At 46.6% G+C, this 12356-nt stretch overlaps 1 protein-coding gene across 1 annotated transcript in view; it reads left to right on the top strand.

The window, feature by feature from the left end:
• Positions 1 to 1304: 1304 nt before the first annotated feature.
• Positions 1305 to 12356, top strand: part of RPH3A (rabphilin 3A) — an 82837-nt gene continuing 71785 nt past the window's right edge. The window contains exon 1 of the mRNA XM_075012635.1: positions 1305 to 1381. Within this exon, the coding sequence (XP_074868736.1) occupies positions 1305 to 1381 (77 nt within the window). The remainder of the gene's footprint in view (positions 1382 to 12356) is intronic.

Consider the following 12356-nt stretch of genomic DNA (forward strand, 5'->3'; position numbering starts at 1 on the left):
GCAGGGCAACGGAGATCAAAACACTGAGCAGAGTCATCACGGCAGGGCATAGTGGGATACTGGCGGAAGCTAGTTCTGTCAACAAAACAGCAACAGTGTGTGCAGTGTCTCTCTGTCGACAAGGGAAGAGAAAAGAACACAGCCTGTTGTAGAGGTGGAAGTTTTATTTTGGTCACCGAAATCGTGTTTTTTCCTGACAAAAGTTGCATTGCAGTGTGTACGCGCTCTTTGTTTGGTCACCAAAAGGAAGTTTTTGGTGACCAAACTTGTCAGATTACACAAAGCCTTAGAAAAGTGTGTTTATTGCAAACTGTTCTTTACCGGAACACTTCCTTTTGTTCTGTTTGTCTAATGTCAAAATAGGCAGTTTCAACACTTGTGGAACAATGATTTCGAAATTGAAATGCAACTTTATATTAAGAGGTTTTTAACAGATTAAAATTGGAATGAAATGTTTTTGATTTTACCAGACTGCTTTAATGGTCCCCCAAAGTATTTTTATTTTTGAATTTCATTTCACAGGAATCTTCAGTTTCTTTTGCTTTGCAGCTCAGAGCGGAGAAATTGAAAATCACAGAATTTCTCATGAAATGGAAAAGTCCAGTTCTCACCTATGTCTAGTGCAAAGGAGGATCATTAATGGGAGCAGGACATATTGTGTCTAGCACACAACTGTGAACACTTCTGTACCCTGGAAATACCACCCAGGTCTAGAGGATAATGTTGTTAATACACAATACCCGGGCTGTGGGTGAAACTGATATTCTGTCTCTTCCCCTTTCCTTTAACTTTCAGGCAGATAAACATCGCTGCAGATATTTTAATATTCTTCCCCATCTCCAAAACAGACCCTCTTTCTTAGTCATCTGGTTTCTTTAAAATCAGAAGTCCATGCATTTTCCAGTTCCCGAGTGTCTGTACAGCCAAGGTATAAACTGTTATCTGGAACCTGACCTATACAAGGTAAATTCTCCTATAAGTTGTTACAGAGCCCATTTAGAATGGGGGCCGTCCTGTATGAACAAGATCTCAACCATTTTTTAAGATTTATGGAAGAATTAGCATTGCTGGGTTCGTTCCAGTACAGCTCTACGTTACATATTTATGTGCCCAAGCGAGATTTATTGTGGATGAGAATGGCTGGAAAAAGCATCAGTAATAGCTAAAATGTTCAGAGGGGAAAATAACTTTTTTTTAAAGACTCCACTGTATGCATTTCCTGTAGCTTCTCTCAGAATGTTGGATTATCTTACTAGTGACTTGCACATTCTTTTTATTTTTCCAGATAGCCTCGAGAGTCAGCCATGACAGACACGATGTTTGGCAACAGTACTGATCGGTGGATGTGTCCAAATGACAGACCGATGTCCCTCAGAGCCAAGTAAGGGGCTTCTTGTTTGACAGTTTAGAATTTTGTAGCTAAAAAACGTGCTGCTGCAAAAATGTATTTGTCATACAGCTAACAAACTGGATTAATCAACATCTTCAGTGTCGATTCTACTCTTTCACCAGTGTAAATCCAAATAACTCCAGCCATCAGTCCAAATTCTTACACCGCAGCCATCATCTGGGTGTCAGTACTTTTTGAAATAGAGTGTGGTGTTGTGGGTTTGCTATTGCAGTTGACATAGGAAGCTGGTACTAGGGCCTTGACCACGCTGACTTGTCTGTGAAAATTTCCTACAGGTTGATTCTCTCATCTGGCAACATCCGTAATCTGGCATGATTTTAATTAGCTGGATGTCCACTTACAGTGGATGTGCCCAAGTTTCCCGTGGTCCCGTAAAGTTTGTTTCCAGCTGCCAGTCTTGGCTCTCAGTGTTCTGGGCTGTTACTTAGCTGTAATTTACCCCATATGTCTTTTCAGAGTCCAGTGAGCAGTGGGAGTCTTGGTAGTGCTGCTAGACAATATTGACTTTCTGTGGGGTCGGCAGATTTTCTTGTTTAGCACCAGTCAGGTCCCGAGGGTGCCAGACTAGAGAGGCTCAACCTGCACTAATGCTCATGAGGGAACACACTAATGTAGGCAGGATGCTGGTGTTTGTATTGGCATGTCCCTTAAATCTGCTCCCAGCAGGGGGACCTTATCGGATGGTTAAAATGCTCATGGCTGGTCTGTACTGGCAGCTCTGCCATTGCCAGCGGTGAGGGAGCTGTGTGGATGATGATTGTTGTATGAGATTTCGGCAAACTCTCACACTTCCGTAATACTTAGACGTCATCCTGGGGCTTGCTGTATTCTGTAACAAGTTCATCAGAAATTAAACTGCTTGCCAAGCAAAACTCGGAGTTGTGTAAGTGACATTGCTCTACATACCAGATCTGATTCACTCACAAAAGAGCCACCTCTATTTATAAAAGAAAAAAGGCAAATTGGTGTTAATTATATCTTTCCCAGGCTAGGGGACCTCGTGGCAAAATATCTTTCAGAGAGACTTGGACCTCTTAGCCAAGTTCTTTTGCAGTTTTTAACCTTCCACTTTTTAAAAAAAAAAAAAAAAAAGGTGGGGGAAGAGCGGGGGAGAGATTATGATGGAAACGCTGACTTTGGTTCATCTACTGCATCCGGAAAGTGAGCTGTGAAGATCAGTTTGCAACCTGAGTAATTTGTAGGACAACGTGTTGTGTTAATTATTTATGGAAGAATGTGTTCTACAGTCAACTAGCATGAGAATGGAACAATGCGGCAAGAGAAAAGAGCAGTTAAATTGGTAGGACTGGGACGGTTGGAGACGGGACCATGGCTACACGGAATCCGGATCCCAAGATTCCCTGAGCTTGGGAGTAGTTCATTCCAGGGTCGGTTCAGAACGATGTCGAGTTAAGGCCCTGTTGGATAGTTCAGAGTTGGCATTTGAAGCCAAGTCTGAGCTTTCCTAAACTCAGGCCTGTTGAGTCCATGAATTTACCTGGGACCTCTCTGTTTAGCAGTTATGATCTCTCCCTGTTCCTTTCCTCTCAGTGTTTGCTGCCTTTGCTAAGGGCCGTGACTGTCTTGTTCCAGTGCCTGAGATGCATTTGTCATTTCCTGTGCAGCGGGGCCTTTGAGGAAAGAAAGGCCATGTAGCCTCTGCTGAGAGTGTGTGGGGGTGTGCATGCAGGCCCCAGATGACTTGCAACCACTCTGATCTTTCAGCTCCGCAGCCACCTCCTCTGCATTGGACTCTGAAGAAGTAAAGGGAACAGTCTCGGGAGTGTGACAGACTGTCCGTTGAAAGCAGCCATGCTGTTACTGCTGCTAGAATGAATTGTTATTGTTTTCTCACCTAATCTTTATTCCGTCTCTCTCTTTTTTTTTTTTTTTTTTGGTTGCCTTCCTGCAGCGAAAAGGAACAGTAAGTATTCTGCTTGCTTCTTGGTCTCTTGTTTTTTAAAAGCCGCATGTTTTTGGGCTTCAAAGGGCAGGTGCGATGCCCTTTAAAACAACCGCTTTTGCAAAAGTTGTCATACATTTTAAGTAACTTCAGGGAATTTTCAAACGTGCTCCCCAAGCTTCCCAAATGTGTCTGCTTTTTCCCTCACTGAGCAGTGCATCGCTACTGTATTAGACATATACACAAGCTACAGTATGTACACTCTGCATGCCAAGGTACTTTATAGATATAAGAACTAGTAACCATGATCAGTAAAAGCACAGGTAGAGACAAATGAACAGATTAGAGGCAAGGGAGAAAAAAGAGAGGTCATCATCTGAGATCTGGGGAGGTGACCGGCCAGATCTGTGATAGGTGTGTGGCCGGGTGGCTCCGTGGAAATAAACAGTCCTGACTGCCATTGGTTTATAGCAACTGAAAATTGAGCCTGCAGAGTGGACGAGAGAGATACAGGGAGTCTGTTCCCAATGGTGGGGACTATGGGGAGACCGTTTTTGCAGCCCCAGTGGCAAAACTGCATGGCTGGCTGGAGGATGAGGGAAGAGAATTTATGAAGCAAACTTTATTTGTGTGAAAAATGTTCTTGACTTGTTGGCGTTACCAGAGGCACTGACCCTTCTCAACAGGAAGGGGTTCAGATTTAAGCCTTGCCTACGTTAACCCTCACTGTTGATCTACTTCAGCTGTGCCAGCAGCGTAGCTGACGTCAAAATGCTCACCGTGGCATCTTGCGTGTGGTAAGGTGGTGGTGGGGGGGCGCTCTCTTGTCAAGGCTGGCTGCTCTTCTCGTTTGGGGGAGGTACTGATGTTAACGGGGGAGCGCTCGGAGATTGATTATTGCAGCTAAGCAGACATCATAAATCGACAGCTGGAGAATCGATTGCTGCAACGTTGAGCCGCAGCATAGTATAGACTTGTTTTTGCACATCTTCACACACAACCTTGTGGTGCAGTGATGGGGCAACCGAGGCGAGTCAGTGGGCTGCATGAGGGGCCCACCTTCATCTCGTCGGACCATGAGATTGCTGTAACCAAGACAGTCTCTCAGGACAAGGTAGTTTTGCTACCTGTGCTGGGCCGCTTAGAATTTGCGGGGTTGCGTGGATTGGACTGTAGGCGTGTTTTGATTGGCAGTAGAGGGCGTGTCTGGCTCTCAGTCAGTGTGCCCTGTCGGCACGCACCTCCCTTCACGTGCCCCGGCTTTCCACGCCACTTTAGCAATGCCCGAAGGAACAAGCCAGCGTGGAGGGAAACCAGCAGAATCTGGTGAACCTGCATAATGGCAACGGTAGCAAAATGTCTCTTGAGCCACACACAACCCCAACAGGCTGCCTGTGGCCCTTGGCCTCCAGTAGTCTACCACTGTTCCAGTGTTTACTGAGATCTCTCTTCTGCATGGAATCTCTGGCCAGCATTTCTCATGTCACTGAGTTGTAAAACTGAAAGGGTTTGACACTCTTCCCCCTTTATGCAAAGCAGGAGCAGCTCCACTAAATTGCCGCTCTGTCTGTTGTTGTTCTTTAACACAAGCCCTAGCCAAGGCAGTTTGACTAAGAAATAAAATATAGCGAGCATCCCCCATTTACTGCTCGTTATAATGCACAAGCGTTTGGACACACACCCACAAGAGGACTGGTAAGGTACAGTCCCAGTCAGATGTTGCAAACAGTAGCAAGAACAATTTGTGCTGTATGGACGCACAATATTTTGCTCACTGGCACACTGTCTTTGTCTGGCACTCCAGCTGCTGCTGTTTTATGTTCCCTATATATTAGAAATGATTCCTGCTTGAAGTTGTTGATGTTGCTGTCATCTTTTTATGAGTTGGTTCGATTCAGTAGGTGTGTATATGAAACATAAACTGTAAATCACTGTTGCTTAATGTCCTTCATGGCATATTGTCTACTACTTGTTTAAGAGCATTCCATATCCGTGTCAAGAGTGTTATGAGGAAATCAGATGTTTGAAATGTGGCAGCCTTCATCATGAAAGAGAAACATCACATTTATCTCTCAAAAGCAACTTGGATGCTTCGGACGCATGCTGCCGGATGCATTTTTGTAGCTGCTAAACTATTCAGATGCAACAGCTAATTCACCCACCCTGCACCCCACTTTTTTGTGAGAAGTGGTTGAAGCCCCATTAGGTTGGAGCTAAGAACAAAAACAGCCCTTGGCTCTAGAAATGAAATGTTGCCTGCCCGATAGTTAAGTGAAATGTTGGTTGTGACTTTCGCAGGGATACAGTCATTGAATTAAAGCATACCAGGCACGAATGGCTGCTCTGGGATTGCTGGATGCTGGCATGCACTGGAAGGTTTTATTTGCAGGGAGTCTTGGAACAATCTCACTCAAACTGAACGCTTGCTTTTGTTTGGTGCTTTGCAGCTGATGAATTGTGAGCAGCTTGTTCCAAATACTGGTCTTGGAAACCTTGGGTCTCCTTACTTCTCTGTTCACTCTACCCTGTGACGGTGAATGCAACAACTCTGGTTTGATAGGAGAAAGAGGACTCCTTTCTGTTCCCTTTCTGTTCCCTTTCCTCACCTGGCCCAGTACTCTCTCGGATGCATGACAAAAGTGAAAGAGCAGACAGTGCTCCTTAGATGCCCTTAATCAAAGGGAGTTGGGCCACCTTTCTAGCATTGCCTTGTAAATGCCCCAGAGAGCCTCTCTTCTCAGGGTTGGAATGGAATACATTTGGACAAGCTTTGTCTTCTGCATTATGGATGTGCATATATCACTAGAGAAACACATGTACAGGTGCCATGAGGTTTGAGATTGTACTGCTTGCAAGTCATGGCGCAAGTTAGCTTGACTTGTCTAGCAGAGATGGGTCAGTTGCCCGCCAGACAAAATTGTTGTAAGGACCCAGGGACTAGAACCCATATCTGTAGAACCTGGGATAGCTGATACTGCTGCAGCCCCACTAGGAGGTCATGCAGAAGCTCAGCCTGGGAGCACTGTGGAGAATAGGTGTGATGAGTACCATCCATGAGACCCAGAGTGACAGTACTCTGTAGCATTCTGATTGGCCAAGTGGCCTTTATTGAACCCCATGGGCTGGCCCAGGAAGTTGGCTGAGCAGCCACACAGATATTGGATGCTGTAGTAATTGATTTCATCTCTTCTCCTGATCTCCAGACCCTGGCTCTTGTTTATGAGCCCTGGCCATGCAGTTCCTCCAACACCAGCCTGATGCTTCCTGTCCCTGGAAGCTAGACTACCTCTGCCAAAGTTCATTCTTGAAATACGGGCTTGAATTTTGCATCTTGACTCAACCTCTTCCCACGGTTGCTGTGGGAAAGTTTCACTATCTGTGTGCAAAAATTTGTGCAAATCTTGACTCTGGGCCCAACAGGCCAGCATGGAGGGAGATACCACACTCGTCTCTGAGGTAGGTGAATTTTGGGTGGTGAGAGTGAGGGGTTCATCAGACATCTAGTGCAGAGAAACCCAGGATTAATACCATGGTTTGAAGTGGTTATGTTAGATCTTCCCAAAAGGCTGTAGGTAAGAAGGACAAGTTACTGTTCTGTTTTTCCCTCCACAGCAAGCTGTTTGTATTCTTAAGGGCAGTAAGTTCATGCTGATTTTCCTCTGCTAATGGCTCTGCACGTTCCATAGCTTTATCCTCTGTTCTGATGTGAGGAGTTTAGCTTGCTTTGATTTGCCAGGTACCTCAGCAGCACATAGGGAGAGCTTGTGTAATTGGCTTTCCCCACCTCTTTCAGTGATTCCTGAGTGCATAATCTGCTTAGTTGGTCACTGGGACCTCAGCTAGTCTGCTGAGTAGTGCTGAAGGGGCGAAATGTGTCCTGGGGACAATGGGATTGTAAAGCCCATGACTCTTAGGAATTATGGTAGGACTCCATCACAGGGCCCGTGCTGGGAGTTCTGTTTTTATTAATGAAGACAGTCTGTGGAATATAGGCATAAAATAATGACTTTTAAAAAGGCATCTTCTGCAGTGGGAAATGCTCAGCAGAACTTGGCAGTTAGTGCAACACCAGTATTTTCTGCGTTTGGTATCTAAAAGGAAGACGAGGACATGGCAGCTCAGCAAGGTTTATGGAAATAGTTGCTGATAAACTGCGCAAATCTCTCGCAGCTCTGCTTCTGAGCTGGACTAGGAAGAGTGTCGTACTGTTTATCTTGCATTATAAATTCACAGACGTCTGTCTCCCCTCTCCTCTTGTGCACCACATCGAGTGTCAGCAGCTGCTCATTCTACCTCCCTTGGCATGGAGGGCACAAGCTATTTGTATTACTGCAGCTACCTCCTCAGCTGCTCTGCTGCCATCCCCCTAGACTGCAGGCAGCTCCGAGCTGAGCAATCCTGCCATTCTCTGTCATAATTGAATAGGACAAGGAGAGTAATTGGAAGTCTGCAGGCTGAGACTGGGGACTTGCGTGGGTGCTGTGGCTGTGCGGTGAGAGATGCTAATTGTTTCACAGAGCTTGCACCGCGGACATCCTGCTGACAGGGCCGGGAAGGAGCAGGGAATCTGGGAAGTTTGGCACCTGGTTCTGGTTTTGCTTACCAAAGAAATGGGTGAAGCCCACATCCTGGCTCTGAATTCCACCTCTCCCAAACATGTTCACATCCGGATTCAGATCTGAGCTTGATGAGCTGGTCCTGCTTTGTAATGTACTGATCAATTCCCCCTGATTCAGGTGCTCATAGGATCTGGGGCTCTTCTGATCCCAACACAGGTATCAAAGCTTGAGTTTATCTATGGAGAAAATTTCTCAGCTCTCATCACAGAGGGAAAATAAGGAGCTCCTCTGGCTATTAGCAGAGGTGGAAAAATACCCCCAAAATGACTTGAGTAAAAGTAGAGCTGCCTCTTTGGGGGTGGGGGATGGGAATGTAGTTGAGTACAAGTCACCGGTGTTCCTCTGGAAAACTACTTGAGTAAAAACACACACACACAAACACACGTGTCACATCTTAATTGTACTCAAGTCCCCAGAGTTAAAGCAGCTGTACTTTTACTCGAGTAACTTTGGGGTACTCTTTTGACATCTGGCTATTAGCCACAGTGTTCTGGGTCCTACACATGCTGGCTGGATGCAGGATGAAGTGCGAGGCCTACAAAGTCCTATGGGTATGTTAAACAAAAAGTTAGATATGTGTGACTGGCCTGGGACTACTGGCTAAGGCTTATGGGACCGCAACGTTTTGTGTCAAAGTTCAGTCTTGGGCTGGGCCCTGTGTTCTGAGAATCTGGGGGCCCCAGCATGAGCCTAAACATTTCCACAGAAATTTTTAGCCCTTCAGTCTGAGCCTGCAGTGCGACCCAGCCATGGAGCAGCACCTTTATTCAGAGTTGCCCTACCCTGAGCATCTTAGGACCTGTCTGCGAGAGAAGATTGCCGTTTCCTGTGCTCTGTCACCATGGCTAGAGCCAGCCAAATTATGATTTCCTTATGGAATCATTTTCCATTAGAACATGTTGATTGGTTAAAATTAAAATGTTTTGCAGACCTGTGGTAATTTCAACAGGGAAAAGTCTGAGTTGTTTCAGTTTCAGTAAGGTTTCCATTTGTTTGGATTTTTAGATTCTAAAATAACTTATACCCCTGTGATGTTGTTAGAATGAAATATTTTGATCTTTCCAGAGACCAAATCCCAAGTGGGTGAGTCTTGGGAATTTTTGTTCCTCAGCAAAGATCAGAATTTCAGCTTTGGGGTCCAATTTGGAATGGAATGATTCATACAAGTCAGAACATCCCCTGGCATGGGCGTTCTGGTTTGCAACCAAGCTTAGCGCCAGATAGCGCTTGAACCAAGTCCCAATGGTTCGAAGGGGAGGGAGCAGCTGCCACAGCATTGTCATTAAGAACCTCTGAACCTGGGGATTCGCCTCTTGCCCTTGATTTGAAATAGCCAAAGGTTGTTGCCTTCCACGCTTCCCCCAGAGCTGTGGGGAGGGAAGAATGCGTTGATGGTTGCAGTTCATGAGGTGCTTTTGGGCTGCTTAATAAGATTGTTTTGCTTGTGATGCAGTGATAGTGTAATGGGGTCACCTGCTTGTGAGCGCCCCTTTGTGACAAGGGGTGCCTGATTGTTTCCAAGGCTGGGATCTGACTAGCGCTGTCCATGGTGCTGTCAGTTCTTGGGTTAGCCTTGCGGCCAGTCTTTGGCCACCTCAGCTCACACTAGGAGCTGTCCAAAATGCTGCTGGTCTCCCAGACAGTATAGAGATCTACCTGGGTCGGGTTTCTCAGAGGACCTGCCAGGCCTTAGCCCGGCAGCTTGTTTTACACAGCAGACCCCTGACTTACAGGGGGATTGTGTTTCTGTGCAACCCCGTTTAAGTCAAATTTTTCATTACCTGAGAAGCCAGGAAACTGACTAGGGTGCGCTGGTCAGTTTCCCTACTCCTGTGAGCGATGGGGATCTGGAGCCTGGCTCCCAGCTCCTGGCTGCTCACAGGAGACAGAAGACAGATTGGCTCTGCTGCACTGGTCAGTTTCCCCGTTCCTGTCGGGGGCGGCAGCCACGAGTCAGTCTGCCGCCCCGGACCGCAGCTGTGAAACCACTGCGGCACTGATTCTTTTTCTGTCTCCCTTGAGTGGCGGGCAGCCCGGAGCCAGACATCAGCTCCCCGCCACTCAGCCGTGTTAACCTGAGGTTTGCACAACTTGAGTGTGCGTCTCATGGGGTCCTCCTCTACTGGCCTGCTGGGTCCTGATTGGCTGCAGCAGAGACAGAGGCTCTGTCCTGCCCCGGAGGACTTCCTGTCTGCTCCTCTCGCTGGGATGGGGTGCGGCAAGGCCTCTGGCCTCCTCTAGGGGGCATTGGGCTTAGTCCACCCCATCACAGGTGACAAAAGCATTTCAAGGCCTGGTTAGGTGCTCTCTCTTCGCCTCGTGCTGGAGAAACCTGAATAAGTAAAGAGCCACTTGTCTGGCAGCACCATGCTGTTTGGTGCCAGAATCCATCAGCGACTTGTTTCCCTTGCTAGTTAGTGCAGGTGTGTTCCCTACCAAACATACACTGTTCCTTGGGTCAAGTCTCTGAGGAGCCCCTGAGAGTGAGTTCAGCCGTGGCCACCTGAGCTGTGCACTTCCTTGATTGCACTTGGGCTTTGGGGCCGAGCTATCTGCTCTGTGCCCATCAGCCTTCAAGTCTGTCCTCCCAGCTGGAGGATAATGTGAGGTGTAGAGATAAGGCAATTGCCCTGCACTGGGAGAGGTCTGGGAGCCAATCACAGGTGGGCTTGAGGCAGCCAATCAGGGCCCAACTGCGCCCTATAAGAAGGGCTTTCTGGACAGACGGAGCTCATTCTCACTCCAGCTCTGGAGGGAGAGGGGCCTAGCTGCCTGCTAGCAAGGGGACTGTGGACAGGGCAAGTATGGGAGCCCAGACCTGACTAGACCTCAGGTTGAGGCCCCAGGGGGGTACTTGGGCTGCAGGGGAGTAGCCAGGGCAGGAAATGGCAGCAGATCCAACCCCACCCCCTGTCAGTGATGAAGTGGCCAGTTCAGAGTGCAGTTTGCCCCCAAGGGAAGGGGCTAGATGACAGTGGGTCACTGAGACACGGGGTGTCTTAAGGGTGATTGGATTCCTCGGGGAGAGGGGAACCCCAGACTGTGGGCACTGCTGTGAGGCCGTACCCTGAGAGACTGACACTGTGGTCTGGGAGGGATGCAGAGTCAGATGCAAATGGTGGAGAATGGACAAATAGACAGGTGTAATAGTGGGTGAGCTGCAGCCAGCAGAGGGCACTCTGAGGCTGGACTGAGCTAATTCCTGGAGTAACCAGCAGGAGGTGCTGTTGTGGTTCTGACCCTCCTACAAAGGTATTAACAATCCAAGCAAGAAAAATGGTGAACTCCATAGTGGGGTGTTAAAATTCAGTAGGCTCATTTGGAGCATCTTATGGCTAATTCACTCTCCATTATATGGTCTAATAGTACCATCACTTTAACAGACTAGTCGGCAGAACTTTCTGAATTCCGGTGCATCTCAGTGCTTACAATACCTGGCTTTACAATGGGGCTTGAAATTCAAGGTAGGTGGTAGAATCTCCAAGAAAATGTTGGCAGATGTTTTTCTTGTAGACTTACCCACCCACCCATTCAGAACACAGAGCTGAATCTGCCTTGTTTAATTTGCAAATGCAGTGAAACAGCTTGCCTGGGAAATTGCTGTTCAGAAAAGGAACACAATTGTAATCTCTCGTGACATGATACTGGCTTGTGAACTGGGAACTAGAGAGCAAACCTCTGATCTCAGTCTCTCTCTTAAAAGTCCACTTTTTCCCATCATTAGCTCTTTCTGTGCAGAGCATTAATATACAATATATATAATATAATAAGTTTACACACTAAAAGCACTTGGAAGCACTTTTTTGTTTTAAAATAGGATGTCTTAAAATGTTACGGGTAACAATTAAGAAAAATGCAAACATAATGAAATTTTACTCAAGAAAATGACTTTGTGTATGTGGATCATATCTGGCAAGAGAAGGAGGCCAGGGAATTACTGCACAATTTAGCTGACAAACAAGGAAAAGAACAGTGTATAAAATGTAACTGGATCATTTGCTTAACTCGAAATTATGGAAATAGTTTTGAAGAGGAAATTGCTTTTCTCTGTAGGGAACAGGCCTGATTTCTCCCCTTTGCAGGTGTTAATCTTTACTGGCAATAAATTACTTGTCACCTACACCCCAGTTAAATTTACTTTTTGTGCTATGCAAACTGCAATCGAAGGACCTGCCAATCTAAAAATGTGCCCTTCTGAAAACCCTTCTAGGCAGCATTTGGAAAGCATAGATCTATTTGCATGATGTCAGTGCAGCCTGAAAGAAACTTGGCATGAAGAACTTATTGCAAAACCCAAGTTAAATAACTTGGGGCCACAGCTTCTGCCTATCTCTACCTCTTCCTTTTTGAAGGGGACTTTCATGGACATTGGGATTGGTGTGCCATGCCCTCACACCTTCACGTTGTCTTTCCACAGTGGGAG

The sequence above is a fragment of the Carettochelys insculpta genome, chromosome 18 (genome assembly GCF_033958435.1).
Source record: "Carettochelys insculpta isolate YL-2023 chromosome 18, ASM3395843v1, whole genome shotgun sequence".
NCBI classification, from domain to species: Eukaryota; Metazoa; Chordata; order Testudines; family Carettochelyidae; genus Carettochelys; species Carettochelys insculpta.